At 47.0% G+C, this 16,486-nt stretch overlaps 1 protein-coding gene across 1 annotated transcript in view; it reads right to left on the reverse strand.

Annotated features, from left to right (window-relative positions):
- Positions 1 to 16,486, reverse strand: part of CFAP97D2 (CFAP97 domain containing 2) — a 52,550-nt gene that overhangs the window by 4,204 nt on the left and 31,860 nt on the right. The window contains exon 4 of the mRNA XM_077482699.1: positions 12,349 to 12,541. Coding sequence (XP_077338825.1) covers positions 12,349 to 12,541 — 193 coding nt within the window. The remainder of the gene's footprint in view (positions 1 to 12,348; positions 12,542 to 16,486) is intronic.

Raw genomic sequence — 16,486 nt, forward strand, 5'->3', positions numbered from 1 at the left:
AGCTGACTCCTCCTTCTCCGCTGCTAGCGTCTCTTCTGCTGCGCCACCCAAGCTCCCCAGAACCTATTCGACATGCCAGGTGAGACGTTGCCATGCCGTGCTGCGTCTGTTGTGCCTGGAAGCCAAGAGCCACACTGGCCCGGCACTCCTTTCAGCTTCGCGTTCACAGGCAGATCAGTGGCTAACACCCCTCAATTTGACAGTTGGTAAAGTGGTGTGTGACAACGGTGCCAATCTGCTTAGCGCATTGAAACAGGGCAAAATCACGCACGTGCCATGCATGGCACACGTCTTAAACTTGGTCGTGCAGCGATTCCTTGTCAAATACCCTGGGGTCCAGGACATCTTGCGGCAGGCAAGGAAAATCTCGGTTCATTTCAGAAGATCTTACACGGCCATGGCTCGCCACAATCTGCTGGTCAGACGTCTTATTTGCGATTGCCCGACACGATGGAACTCAACCTTCTATATGCTTGATAGGCTGCTCCAGCAGAAACGTGCAGTTAAAGTCTACCTGTATAAACTCTGCGGCAGAACCGGTTCTGGGGAGCTGGGTTTTTTTTCACCGTGCCAGTGGCTGCGGCCATTTGAGGAGATCACCAAACTGGTCAGTCGCAGCCATGGCGCCATCAGTGACATGGTACCTTATGCCTTCTTTATGGAGCGTGCATTGCGTCGTGTCATTGATCAAGCTGTGGAGGAGCAGGAGCGGGAAGATGAGGAAGTCGCAATGCTGCATGAATTCCCAGGGGGGCTACTCTATCTGAGACAAGTCAACAACAGGAGTCTGAAGAGGAGTCAGAGGAGGATGATGCCGGGGCGGATGAGGAGGAGCAAGAAGAGCATGCTTTAAACCTTTCTGGGATCCCTGTTGTGCGTGGATAGGGAGAGGAGAATGAAGAGGACGACATTATCCTGGATGATGAGCAGGTGCCAGGCCACCACACCACTTCCACTTTAGTGCAAATGGGGGCCTTCATGCTCCAGTTTTTTAATAGGGACCCCCGTATAAAAAGCATAAGGGTCAAGGACCAGTACTGGGTGGCAACGTACTTAGACCCCCGGTACAAACACAAAATGGCGGAAATGTTACCGCCGTCACAGAGGGCTGTCAGAATGCAGCACTTCCAGGCCTTGCTTCGAGAAACCCTGCATTCTGCTTTTGCGTGCGCTGGCAGAGGAGCAATTCCCACTCCCACAGAAGGAGTTGCGGGTACCAATCCAACAGTGCCTGCAAGAAGAGGCCGGTTTGAAGATGTGTTGGTGACTTCGGATATGAGGTCATTCTTTCAGCCGACCCATCAACAGGTGTCATCCGGATCCAGCATCAGGGAACGCCTAGACCGTCAGGTGTCCGACTACATCGGGTTAACGGCCGATGTGGACACTCTGAGGAGTGATGAACCCCTGGACTACTGGGTGGGCAGGCTTGACCTCTGGCCAGAGCTTGCCCAATTTGCAATCGAACTGTTGGCTTGCCCCTCATCCAGTGTCCTGTCCGAAAGGACGTTCAGCGCAGCAGGGGGGATCGTGACCGATAAGCATACTCGCCTAGCTCACGACAGTGTTAACTACCTCACATTTCTAAAAATGAATGAGGCATGGATCTCGGAGGAATTCAACACATGTGACCAGTAGACCATGTATATGTCTATAAACAATTTTTTTAATCGAGCACAGAGACCTTATTTCTTAATTTGGCTCACTTCCTTGTCCAAAAAAAACACACTGTTCTATATGCCCGTACCCTCCTCTTTGAAGAGGTTGAGCGGTGTCATATTTCTACTGGGGCTGCTTATTATGAGGGGCTCCCACCATCCCTGTGCTGTGCTGACTTCCTCCTGGGGCTGCTTATTATGAGGGGCTCCCACCATCCCTGTGCTATGCTGACATCCTCCTGGGGCTGCATATTATGAGGGGCTCCCACCATCCCTGTGCTATGCTGACATCCTCCTGGGGCTGCTTATTATGAGGGGCTCCCACCATCCCTGTGCTATGCTCATTATGAGGGGCTCCCACCATCCCTGTGCTATGCTCATTATGAGGGGCTCCCACCATCCCTGTGCTATGCTGACATCCTCCTGGGGCTGCTTATTATGAGGGGCTCCCACCATCCCTGTGCTATGCTCATTATGAGGGGCTCCCACCATCCCTGTGCTATGCTCATTATGAGGGGCTCCCACCATCCCTGTGCTATGCTGACTTCCTCCTGGGGCTGCTTACGGTGCAGGTGTCAGTGCTGTATATCACGGTGCTGATGTCAGTGCTCTCTATCACGGTGCTGCTGTCAGTGCTGTATATCACGGTGCTGGTGTGAGTGCTTTATGTCACGCTGCTGATGTCAGTGCTCTCTATCACGGTGCTGCTGTCAGTGCTGTATATCACGGTGCTGGTGTGAGTGCTTTATGTCACGCTGCTGATGTCAGTGCTCTCTATCACGGTGCTGCTGTCAGTGCTGTATATCACGGTGCTGGTGTGAGTGCTTTATGTCACGCTGCTGATGTCAGTGCTCTCCATCACGGTGCTGCTGTCAGATGACTCTATCACGGTGCAGGTGTCATTGCTGTATGTCACACTGCTGGTGATCATCTCCTGCACCCTCTTCTTTGCCTACCCTGGTCCCTGACCTTCCCTCTCCTCCTTTGCCTTCATGCGCTCCACAGTCCTGAATTGTCACAACAATTTCCCATATAAAAAAAGAATGCTTGTAGTTGTCGATCCCAGATTCACCTCATACATGTGTTATGTCATTGGCCATGTGGTGGGACTATGTTTGCATAGCTATTAATTATTTTGTGGCTGCAAATTTGACCTGTAGGTTTGCGAAGTTCGCCTCCCATTGAAGTCAATGGGGCCCGCCGCAAACGTTCCGGTTTCGCGAACTATCGGCCACGTTCGCGGTCCGCGTTCACGAAACGTCCCGTCGGAAGTTCGTCCATCACTACTCCTGACAAGCCTAAGTACAATTGCAGACAATTAGTTTGCCCTATAGACTCTAGTCTTACATTCTGACTGGGGTACACAGTCAAACTGGGTAAAAGAGGTGGCTCAACCAACTAAGCTCCAATATTGGTGGGTGAGTGCAGCATCAGAATTTCAATATTACCCACAAAACTTCATTATATCAAATATAGAAATGTCAGGACCCTGTCACACACTCTGGGACACGTATTTGTAAAAATTGCAGTTAAAGATGACTATGCTCCAATGCTAACTTAAAGTAGTTGTAAAGGCAGAAGGTTTTTCTTCTTAATGCATTCTATGCATTAAGATAAAAAGCCTTCTGTGTGCAGCAGCTGCCACAGCACCCCTAACACTTTAGGTCACTCTCTGTCCAGCGATGTCCACGAGTGTCTCAGCCATTCGAGATTCTCCCTCTTGATTGGCTGAGACACACCTTTGTCAATCAAAGTCAGCTGGCCAATCAGGGGATAGTAGGGGTAGCGCTGGGTCAGGGCTCCATGTCTGAATGGACACAGGGAGATGTGACTGGGCTTGGGTGCCCCCAGAGCAAGCTGCTTGCTGTGGGGGCACGTAACGTAAATGTATTTTATTGGGACTTTATGTGATAGACCACCACAAAGTGCCACATAAATTGTGAAGTGGAAAGAAAATGATAAATGTTTTTTAACATTTTTTACAAATTAATATCTGAAAAGTGTGGCATGCATTTGCATTCAGCCCCTTTACGCTGATACCCCTAACTAAAATCTAGTGGAATGACTGCCTTCAGAAGTTACCTAATTAGTAAATAGGGTCCACTTATGTGTAATTTATTCTCAGTATAAATACAGCTGTTCTGTGAAGTCCACAGAGGTTTTTAAGAGAACCTTAGGCCGCGTACACACGGGCGGACTGTCTGTCCAACTTAGTCCGCTGAAACACATTTCAGCGGACAGTCCGCTCGTGTGTGGGCTTCAGCGGACTTTTTCAGCGGACAGTCTGGCGGACTAAGTCTTTCGGAATTTCCGTAATACAGTCCGTCCAACTTTGGTTTCAGCGGACAGTCCGCTCGTGAGTAGGAAAGTTGGACGGACTAAGTATGGCGCATGCTCAGAAAGGATTTACATGGCGAAAGCATTGCATTGCTGTGTATTGGACTTCCGATTTCTAGTCCCGTCGTACGTGCTGTACACGTCATCGCGCAAGCTTTCAACGGACTGTCTGCTCATCGTGTGTGGTCAAGTCCGTTCATTTGAAAGTAGGACGGACTGTCTGTCGGATTGTCTGACGGACTTAGTTGGCCAGACAGTCCGCCCGTGTGTACGCGGCTTTAGTGAACAAACCGCACCATGAAGGCCAAGGAACACACCAGACAGGTCAGGGATAAAGTTGTGGAAAAGTTTAAAGCAGGGTTAGGTTATATAACAATATCCCAAGCTTTGAACATCTACGGAACACTGTTCAATCCATCATCTGAAAATGGAAAGAGTATGGCACAACTGTAAACCTACCAAGACATGGCTGTCCACCTAAACTTACAGGCCGGGCAATGAGAGCATTAATCAGAGAAGCAGATAAGATGCCCATGGAAACTCTGGAGTAGCTGCAGAGAGACAGAGCTCAGGTGGGAGAATCTGTCCACAGAACAACTATTAGTCATGCACTCCACAAATCTGGCCTTTAAGGAAGAGTGGCAAGAAGAAAGCTATTGTTGAAAGAAAGCCTTAAGAAGCCCCTTTTGCAGTTTGCGAGAAGCCATGTGGGGAACACTGCAAACCCGTTTGAAGAAGGTGCTCTGGACAGATGAGTCAAAAATGTAACTTTTTGCCCTACAAGAAAAACGCTACGTGTGGCGGAAAACTAACACTGCACATCACCCTGAACACACCATCCTCACCGTGAAACATGGTGGTGGCAGCATCATGTTGTGGGGATGCTTTTCTTCAGAAGGGACAGGGAAGCTGGTCAGAATTGATAGGCAAATGGATGGAACAAATACAGAGCAATCTTAGAATAAAACCTGTTAAGAGTCAGCAAAATACTTGAGACTGCGACAGAGGTTCACCTTCCAGCGGGACAACAACCCTAAACATACAGCCAGAGCTACAATGGAATGGTTTAGATCAAAGCATATTAATGTGTTAGAATGACCCAGTCAAAGTCCAGACCTAAATCCAATTGAGAATCTATGGCAAGACTTAAAAATTGCTGTTCACAGACACTCTCCATCCTGTCTGAGCTTGAGTTATTTTGCAAAGAAGAATGGGCAAAAATGTGACTCTCCAGATGTGCAAAGCTGGTAGAGAAAAAAAGACTTACAGCTGTAATTGCAGCAAAAGGTAGTTCTGCAAAGTATTGACTGAAGAGGGACTGAATACAAATGCACTCCACACTTTTCAGATATTTATTTGTAAAAAATGTTGAAAACCATTTATCATTTTCCTACCACTTCACAATTATGTGCCACTTTGTGTTGGTCTATCACATAAAATCCCAATAAAATAAATTTACGCTTTTGGTTGTAACATGACAAAACGTGGAAGATTTCAAGGGGTGTGAATACTTTAAGGCACTGTAACTAAAAAGCAAAACTTTTTTTTCCCTTTAGAGTGGAGATATAAAACGCTTAGGGCACTTTCACACTGAGGCAGTGGGGGTGTCTGTATTAGTATTAGCGCTGCTTTACCGTAGTTTTAGTGGCACTTTTCAGCTGCTAGTGGGGCGCTTTTAACCCCCGCTAACAGCCAAAGAAAGGGTTAAAAGCACCCAAGTAGTGCTGCTGCTGAAGCGCTTTGCTTTGATTTCAATGGGCAAGGGCACTTTAGGAGCGGTGTATACACCGCTCCTAAAGCTCCCCAAAGATGTTTGCTTGCAGGACTTTTTTTAACGTCCCGCAAGTGCACCACTCTAGTGTGAAAGCACTCTGGCTTTCACGCTGGAGTGACAGGAGAGGAGTTTTGCTAAAACGCCTGTAAAGCACCACAGTGTGAAAGTAGCCTTATCAGTTTTTATTGCTGTCTGTGCCATGTTAAGGAGATTCCCCCCTCTCTATTTTCCCTGTTTACTATTGTCATTGAAAGTGAAAGTAGAAGTAAAATAAATTCCCAAATTTTGGGTTGTCCCCAGAAAAGTAATAGCGGGGAAATCTTCCAATGGAGATACTAGTTTTGTGACCTTCATTTTCAGGGACTTCCTCTCAGTGCCTGTTTGGCTATGGCACAGGAAGTGAAGTGAATTCTCTGCAATGGGACACAGATGGTGAAAAAAGATCTGACATGGGTTATAACCCTCCCTTGCTCTATCAAAAAATTAAGAAAAAAGTTTTACCTATAGTTCTACTTTAAATTTCTTGTTTACATGCACAGGTTTACAGCCATTAAAAGGCCCTTGCCCTTTTTTTTTTTTTTAAAAGGACCGGTAGGTGCTATGCCCTCTATTCCCCAGCCATTCGTTTTGCAACTTCCCCCTGTGTAGTTCTTTTTTGCAGTTTGTAGTAATTACACCACTCGCTGCGGTGGGAGGACGCAGAAGTCTCAGACCCTTGGTCTAAACTGCCTATTGTAACTGCAATGTCTGCATCCACAAGATACCTGCCCCTAATCCCACACAAATTAACACCCCTCAGTACCATTCCTAATGCACAAAGGGAATTGTAGTTTCTCCATGCGTTGCTGATTTTTCTGAATAGCAACAATGACATCAAACATTTTTTATCTGCTAAATGGTGAGGTTGAATTGTAATTAATTAGCAGCTTTTTTAAATACATACTCTATGACATGACTCTATGCCTAACTTTTTGAAGAACGAGTGCCACTTAAGTGAATTGGTAACTGGCAGCGGGCCACAATAAATGGAGTGGGAGGATGACAGGTCCGTGTCCACTGACACAGCTCACTCTACTCTGTGGGCCCTCTGATCCAATCCGATTCGCCCAGATGGCAGGGGCAGATCCCTTTCTATTTTTTTTTAGGTAGGCGAGTGTAAACAGACACAAGTCCATTTACATCTGCTGTTCCATAGAGGTGAATAGTAAGTCCGATTGGGTCGGAACAATCATGTGAGATGGGCCTAAGGCTGCTTTCACACCAATGCGCTGCGATTTGCCCAAACCGCAGGTGCAGCGCAGTGAACCTGTGGATATTCTGCAGGTTAGCTGCACTTTGCCGTAAACTTCTATTATATCCTGCAAGTTTGGCGCACTTTCTAAATGTGTAACAAACCCGCAGGTAATAACAGAAGTCTATGGCTCAATGCAGGTAACCCGCAGCTGCACTGCACCTGCGGATAAGTTTGAAAGCCCAGCAACCACTGCAAAACAGATATATCCATATATACTGTGAATTCAGTAGTAAACTTACAATTAATAGCCATCTTGCACTCTGGTATCACTGGCTGTTGCTGTTCTAGGCAGAGTACATTTGGAGCTGGCACTATACAGAAAGCATTGGCTTATGTGCCTCTGCTCCACAGCCACTTGTTTGCACTACCAGCGGCTTCATTCACAAAACTGCTGCTCTGGGATGGAGGGTCAGCAACCCATGATCTGGGCTTGCCAACCTGCCATCTTAGAGCAGGAGGCCGAGGGCCACATTAGAGGGCTCCGCGGCCACATGTGGCCCCCGGACCACTGGTTGGGCACCCCTGCTCTATGAGATGCAGATTGTGGATACATTTGAATTGTATACCAGAGTTCATCTTTTTTTTTCAAGAGTTGTATACAAGAGTTCATCGTTAAAGTATGTGTTAACAGTTTTGCTAGAATAGATAAAGAGTAATAGAACAGTTGAAATACTTACCTTTCCTACAGCTCCAAACTCTCTCCAGTGCTGGTCATATGACCAATAGCTTAACCACTTCCCACCCAGCCAATGCACATATACGGCCAGGTGGGAGCCGTCTACTTCTGATAGGACGTTCAGGAACGTCATTCAGAAGGAGCGGGATCGCGCGTGCCCGTGCAGCGGCGCGATCCCGATGTGCTCGTGTCACCCGGACACGGCGCATCTCAGATCGACAGGAGGGCTCTGTGATTGGCCCTCCTGATCACATGAGGGCCATGTCCAATCACGGCCGTCATGTGATGTAAACAAACAGCCGGTTGCTAGGCAATCGGCTCCTCCTCTCCTCACACAGAAGTCATCGCTGAGGAGAGGAGAGCAGATCGCTGCAGCCGGCTGATGATCAGTGAGTATGAGCTGTTTTTTACAGCTTTTTACTCACTGATCATCAGTCTAGTGTAAACACACAACACACCACACAGTATAAACACAATGTCCCCACATATGTCCCCAAAACACACATGTCCCCAAATAATAAAAACACATGTCCCTAATAATAAACACATGTCCCCCACATATGTCCCACTAAAATCACATGTCCCAATGATTATCTGCACACATATGTACGTGATCACCTGCACACATATGTACATGATCATTTGCCTACATATGTCCGTGATCACACAAACCAATTATTATACACTTAACGGAATTTTTTTTTACCAAAAACATGTAGCAGAATATATTTTGGCTTAAATTTATGACAAAATTTGATTTTATTGGATTTCTTTTAAAATAGAAAAAAGAAAATATTGTTTTTTTTCCAAATTTCCGCTTTTTTTGCGCTTATATTGCAAAAAATAAAAAACGGAGTCGTGAATAAATAACACCAAAATAAAGCTCTATTTGTGCGAACAAAATGATAAAAATTTCATTTGGGTACAGTGTAGCATGACCGCGCAATTGTCACTGAAAGCGCTAGAGCGATGAAAGCTGAAAATTGGGCCGGGAAGGAAGGGGGCGAAAGTGCCCTGTATTGAAGTGGTTAAGCATCTGGTTTCTGTTGAATGAGAGGATTCAAGTACAACTTTGCTAATTCCCTTGTACTGCAGAAATCACTTGATGTTTTGGCTGTGTGACCAGCAGAAGGCGCCTGGACCAGTGTTTTTCCAGAAAATGGAAAATTGTATCAAATACTTACCATAATGTTCCTTTCCTGACACCAATACACGTCAGCATACATATGATATAGCTCTGCCCCTATATCCACCTACAGGACCTGTTTACCACACCCATTCTCTGTATAAAGCACAAAGATCAGAGCGAGGGTTCATATGCTGCCATGTATTGGTGTCGGGAAAGGAAAATTAAAAGAAGACATCACCCCGGTTGAGTGAACTCTAACCACCTCCGGAGGATCCTTGCTGGCCGCTCTATATGCCTGGTGAATAGTTTTTACTATCCAGGCTGAGATGGTTCTGGTCGAGGCCTCTTTCCCTTAAAATTTTCCGCTAGTTATGATGAAAAGTCTTTCAGAACATCTGAATGTAGAAGTAGCCTGAAAACAAGCTTTGAGGACTTTTGGAATGTCCATCTTGTGCAGATCAGCATCTGATTCCGCTGGGAAGGCTGGAAGCACCCATTCACCGGAGAGATTAAATATCAATGCCACTTTTGTAACAAAGTGATCCAATGGTCTCAGCATAACCCTGTCTGGGAAGAACATGGAATAAGGTTCGGCTGCCCCCAATTCTTGAAGTTCCGACACCCTTCCACCTGAAGTTATGGCTATTAGGAAAGCCGTTTTTAAGGTGATATCCCATAATGAACAGTCTTCTGTTGGAGCACAAGGAGGGTTTGCTAGAAAATTGAGGACTACTGCCAGGTCCCACTGAGGGAACCTATTTCTCTTGGGAGAGCATAGTCTCTCTCATGAAGTGAGAGAGCATAGTCTCTCTCATAGTACCACTCTTATGAAGTGCTCCACTAGCAGGTTTGCTTGCCCTTTCTTTTGGGTAAAAACTGAGGTGGCTAAAAGTTGCACCTTAAGCGAACTTAGGCTGAGCCCCAATCCAATCCCGATTGCAGGAAAGACAGGATTTGAGATCCGTTTGACCCTAGTGACCCAAATGTATGTCTAGCTGCAAAGCTCATGAACCTATTTCATATTCTGGAGTAGATGGCATTGGTTGATCCCTTTCTGGAACTCTGCAAAGTTCCAATAACCTCTGGAGAACATCCCAAATCTTGTAACCCCTGCCTTTCAATCTCCAGGCTGCTAAGGCCAGGCGTGATGGTTGCAGATGTAGGATATGTCCTAGCGATTGGAGATGAGGAATCACCGCCAGAGTGATCAGTGGTCACACTCTGAGATCCATTGGCAGAGAGAACCATGGTCTGCAAAGGCCAGTAAGGTAATAATGTGATAACTGTCAGATTCTCTGTCAATTTCCTCAAGTATTTCAGGATTAAAGAAATTGGAGGGAAGGCATAGGCCAGTTACGCAACCCAGGGATGGGTCACGACGTCTGTCCTTTCCACTAATGGATGAAGGTGGTGTGAGAGGAACCGGCTCACCTTGCACTTGGTTGATGAGGCAAAAAGATCCAGTTGCAGACACCCCCACCCCCAAGTTCTGACATCCTGGAAGATATAAGACCCTGAAATCTGGGAGATATTGTTGTGCCAATGTCATGGTCGGTTCCACCTCTCTCAAGTGGGATTGGCTGTGTGTTCTGCCTTGTCGTTATTTGTACGACACTGTTGCCATGTTGTCCAGACAGAGCAGGACTGGGTGACCCTGTGAGGCAGCAAGGTGGCCAACGCCATGAATGCCGGTTGAAGTTCTAGAATATTGGAAACTTGGAAACTAGGCCCTGAGTGGGAAATTCCCCCAGGCACTCCAGAGTCAGAACAGACCGTGACTTTGTTTTTGTTATTGATTGAGGGTTAATAACTTGGATAGGGATGGGAGGTTATGGAATGGCCCACTTAACTTCAGCAACAAAACTTTGGAAACAGCTTAAGGGACATCTTTCTATATACAGTCTATACGCAGTCTCATTTACTCTCCTCCTGCACCCTTGCTTGCGGACTCCAGCTGAATCACTGTTAGTTGTTCTGATAGACTCTCAGTCAGATTTTTAGTATTGGCCCTTTACAGGCAAGAACTCATTGCCCCTTGTGGTGTAGCAAAAATTTCAGTTAACGGTAGGCACATCTCCTCTGTGGCTACTGATCCTAGCACTACCTCTTCAGGCACTGCCAACCCACCTAGCTTCAGCTGCCCCTTTCACTAGCCCTCCAGGCTAACTTCTCCACACCAGTCCTCCAGACTGACTCTCACCAGCCCACCCAGCTGACTCTCAGGAGATCTACCAGGGAAGGGTAGAAACTTAAGCTCACCGCTGTCTTCAGGGAGACTGGATAAATGTGGCAGTCTCCCCCCTTGTTAATCCTCAGAAGTGCTGATCTAATCATGCTGTTCTCTTTCTTGCTCTCCTACCACCAGGAAAGGCTTCCTTCCGTGTGTTGTGGCAGGATTCTTCCAGCACCCAAGCCCCAGCCCAAGGTCACCCCTCCAGACTAGGGGGCACCTCTGAGGGCCACCAACAACCTTCTCAACACTCTATCCCCATTTTCTACCTGACTACCCTGTTCTGTGCCACCTGGACGACTGTCTGGGTGGACATGTGTGATATTGCCCTGGCTGCTAGGCCAAAGATTGGGCCTATCCTGGGCACATCTGGCTGCTAGGCTGTCTGAGGGCCTATCCAGATCCAGAAGCAAGAGAGCAGCGCAGGGTTGGGACTGTGGTTTGCAGTGCAAACAAAAGTGACAGTTCTGCCGGCCAGAGAACCTGTCATGGTCAGAGGTAGAGGGGAAGCTGTCGCCAGTAAGGGACTATCTGCTTTATTACCAAGGACCACAATGAGTAACTGAAGCAAGTACCACAGCAACATTCTCACCAGATGGGGGCGGTGAAGAATCGGGAAACTTCAGTGGGCATCAAGCCAGGGAACCAGCCAGTGGAGGTGACGCTTGCAGAGCAGCCTTGTGTGTCAAGCTATGGACCGAGTGGGCCAGCGTGAGTGAAGCTTGAGAGGTATCTAGTGTGCCAAGCTAGGGACCCAGCAGAGAGGCGGGGGGTGACGCTTGAGGAAGATATCACCGTGAAGATTGGAGGAGCTCAAGGGATTCAGTGGCAGTGAATCATAGGGTCTAGTGAGAGACCGGGAGCTCAGCATATGGAAGAACTACAAGGAGAGATTGTAGCAAAGCTGAATAAACTGTTACGCTTTGTGTTAGGAACTGTTAAAGACTGTTGCCATAGGAGACAACAATCCTGCACGTGCAGATGTGGCTTCTTGCTAACAAAACCTACACTACTTGTAGCACACACTAGAGGGTGCTACACACTAAACAAAGTTATTTTTGTTATTACTGTCTCTGTCCCCATTAGAAAATATTTTTTTGAACTTCCTGTTCTCATCATACAGACAGGAAGGGAAATCTTACCAACAGGAACAAAGTCAGTAATAAGAACTCGTCAACAGTTCTAACCTTTTCTTACACTATCCAAAACAGAGAAAATGCTTTGATAGTTTGAATTAGGTAATACTCTACCTTCTCTTGATGTGTGACATACCATCCTCTTGGGTATTTTGCAATGCTGTCCATGTATTTCTCTGCTTTCACCCAGTCTTCATGCCACTTTTCAACTCTATACTGAGGCTCACACTTTGTAAGCCTTTCATCAATGCTTTGATTCTCCTTGGATACTTTCAGCAACTCTTGAGCCCTTTTCTCTTTATTTAAACTGATGAAAAGAATATAGATAATAAAGTCATTGCATGGTTCACTCCACCAGCTAACATATCCAAAAGAGAAGCAGGAATCTAAGCATATGAAAGGTTAAAACAAATAGCTGAAGGCAAACAGTACATATTCTGATCACAACCAAGTCTCACACAAAAAACCTTTTGCCCGTGTTCACACTATAGCGATGCGGGACCAGCGCAATTCCAGTGCCGGTTCCGCATCGCATCTCCCTTCCAGGCAGTTCACACTGCCCTCCGTGAACCACTGCGGGTGTCAATACAATGTTAGGCTGGATTCACATCTATGTATTTTTAGTGCTTTTTGCATTTTGCAGATTTGCACTATAGATCGTGTTCCATAGGAAACCATGTTAAATGGACTCTAGTGCAAATATGCAAAATGCAAAAAGCACTAAAACTGCATAGGTATGAATCAAGCCTTAGTGAGACCCCCCAGATCGGTTCACTGATTGCAGTGCGAACTGTGGATTCGGAACAGGAATCAGATCACATGGGTGTGAACATCCATGTGATCCAATTCCAGTGCGGGAAAAAACAAAATCCCTTCACCCTTTTTTGTGCAAATCTGTGAGACAACTGTATGGCTGAACTCACATTGCACAGACATTGCATGTGATCGGCACAGCAATGCAGGTGCGAATCACATGCAATGTCTATGTTCGCAATAGTGTGAAACCAGGCTGAGTGAGTCTCTGTTTAACCACTTGGGTACCGCGCTATTGCCGAATGACGGCATTAGCGCGGACCTAGATTGCCGGGACTACGTCTATTGACGTCGTCCCGGTTACGAGCGGCCTGCGCGCCCCCTGAGGGGCGCGCGCGGCGCGCTCTGTGATCGGCGAGTCCGTGAGACTCGCCTGATCACCGATCCGTGTAAGGGGTCGATCCCGACCCCTTATCACGTGATCAGCTGTCAGCCAATGACAGCTGATCATGTGATAAAACGGAGCCGGTAATCGGCTAGTATTCCTCCTCGCGCTGACAGCGCGAGGAGAAAAAAAAAAAGCCGATCGCCGGCGGCCGTGTTCGGGACATCAGTCCCGATCACGGCCAGCATATCCAGCGGACACCTGCCCCCTGCCAGTGCCCACCTGCCACCCGCAGTGCCATCCTGAAATAAAGTAAGTGCCCCCCTGTCAGTGCCACCCAGCAGTGCCCATAGTGCCCACAGTGCCACCCAGCAGTGCCCACAGTGCCACCCAGCAGTGCCCACAGTGCCACCCACAGTGCCACCCACAGTGCCACCCACAGTGCCACCCACAGTGCCACCCAAAATCTGCCTCAAAGGTGCTGCACCCCAGTGCCGCCCATCAGTGCCCAGCAGTGCCGCCCATCAGTGCCCAGCAGTGCCGCCCATCAGTGCCCAGCAGTGCCACCTATCAGAGCCACCTATCAGTGCCACCTATCAGTGCCCATCAGTCCCATCTATCTGTGGTACCTATCAGTGCCCATCCGTGCCACCCATCCGTGCCACTTATCCGTGCCACCCATCCGTGCCATCTTATCTGTGCCCATCTTTGCCCATCAGTGCCGCCTTATCTGTGCCCATCGGTGCCGCCTTATCTGTGCCTATTAGTGCCGCCTTAACTATGCCTATCAGTGCCCACCAGTGCAGCCTATCAGTGCCCACCAATGCAGCCCATCAGTGCCCACCAATGCAGCCCATCAGTGCCCACCAATGCAGCCTATCAGTGCCGCCTAATCAGCGCACTTCAATGAAGGAGAAAAATGACCCGTTTGCAAAATTTTATAACAAACTATTAAAACATGATTTTTTTTTTTTTTTTTTTTCCATCTTTTTTTGTTTGTTTAGCAAAAAATAAAACTCCGAGCTGTAACTAAATACCACCAAAAGAAAGCTCTATTTGTGGGGAAAAAATGATAAAAATTTCATTTGGGTACAGTGTTGTATGACCGCGCAATTGTCACTCAAAGTGCATCAGCGCTGAAAGCTGAAAATTGGTCTGGGACTGAGGGGGGTTTAAGTGCCCAGTAAGCAAGTGGTTAATGGCACATCTAGACCTTGTCAAAGGTTTCACTCACCATCTGTCAGTGTGCAGTAGCATACACTTTGTCTATATGCATGCAGGTGTCTTTTATGCACATGTATAACACATAACAAGTTATAGCACTTCCACACAATGCACAGAGATTGAATCTAAAGTAGAATTTTCACTTCTTTCTTTTTCATTTATCTTCTGTAGGCAGGCCTGAGTTAAAGCGGGAGACCCGCTGTCTCTGGGATCCGTGTGTTTCCCAGCAGGGCGTAGATTCTGCGGAAAGGGGCGTAGCTTCTGCAGAATCTACACCGGAAGTGGGTGCAGATACCTTTACTGTACAGGTACCTGCACCCCCCTCCCCCTGAAAGGTGCCAATTGTGGCGCTGGAGGGGGGGAGGGTTCCAATGAGCGGAAGCTCCACTTTAGGGTGGACCTCCACTTTAAGAGTCATTGAGCTAGGAGCAAATATTCACACACATTTTATAGCGTACTGATGTATTTTATATAAATCTTGCACAGTTTGGTTGCAGCAACAGATTAAATGATCTTCAATATAACCAATCCAGATAATATACAGTGTCAGTGTTTAAAGTATGTTACCGGAGGATGGTTTCTGTTACCAGGAGTAGTGTCCCTTTTTTGACTAGGCAGAGGATGTTTCTGCAGTCTGCACTGGCTCTAATGCCGCTGCACCACTTACTGGAGTGTGTACAGTGAATAAAAAGCCTTCCCTGAGCTATCTCTCTGCGTCTGATACCTGACCCTGTGCTAAGCACTGTCCTTCACAAATTGGTTCCTCTATCTATCACAGAAGAACACCAAAATTACATGGGGTTCCTTATTTTAAAAGGTTCCCTCACCCAAGATGGCTCTGGGCTTGAGATATGCAATCCTAGTGTCCACAAGTGGATGACTCTCAACAGTCACTCAGCAGAGCTTATAGTCACTTCCTGATGTTGGCTGCTGGTAGACTATTTAGCTTCACTTGGCCTCATTACCAAAGTCACATTAATTTTGGGCACTTTCACACTGGGGCGGTGAGTGGGTCAGCGGTAAAGTGACACTCGTGTTAGCGGTACTTTTTGGCCACTAGCGGGGCGCTTTTAACCCCCATTAGCGGCCGAAAAAGGGTTGAAAGAGCCTCTCGATTTCAATGGCAGGGGCAGTTTAGGAGTGCAAAGATGCTGTCTGCAGGACTTATTTTTCTCCTCCTGCAAGCGCACCGCCCCAGTGTGAAAGCACATTGGGGCTGCAGGTGAGGCAGTTTTCAGGCACTATTTTTAGCGCTAAATCGCCTGAACAACACCTCAGTGTGAAAGTAGCCTTTGCCCTGAACCTGCTTTGGGCTTGCCTGACTTATACTGCTACCTGTTAACTGTTTCCCAGCATACCCATCCCACTCTTATTCACACTGTTCCTTCATTTACTCTGCTTTCCTGTACAAACATTTGTATATAGTTGCTTCTGTTAGTATTTAACTCTTTCACGTATGTTCCACAGGACCAGCCTTTCTATACCTTTTTACCCCAGGGGGTCTTGGGAAACACTTACTAAAACCAATTAATCGATAGCCAATAGCAAAAATGACTGTTACATTGCTAACTAACTAACACAGTTATTGGTGCTGTGCAGCTGCCTTTGCCAAGTGACGTTGACCCTGTAACTATCCAGGCTCCATAAAATGGGAGGTTAGTCAGTCACAGTTTATGGAACCCCTAGAAACCTCTGGAAAAACCCTAGGGTTGTACAGAACTCTGGTTGGAAATGGCTGCACTAGGCTGTATAGTGTTGATCATTTATGCTTATTGTCACGTGTCTGCATACTAGAACAGACTGCTATACTCCACCATATCTGGAGTTAGACAAAGTTGGAGCCCAAGAATTGATGTCTACTGTACTTTTTTAAAATTTCATCCATCTGGT

This window comes from Lithobates pipiens, unplaced genomic scaffold, assembly GCF_037356315.1.
Source record: "Lithobates pipiens isolate NorthernLeopardFrog02 unplaced genomic scaffold, aLitPip1_a1.2 Scaffold_16, whole genome shotgun sequence".
NCBI lineage: Eukaryota > Metazoa > Chordata > Amphibia > Anura > Ranidae > Lithobates > Lithobates pipiens.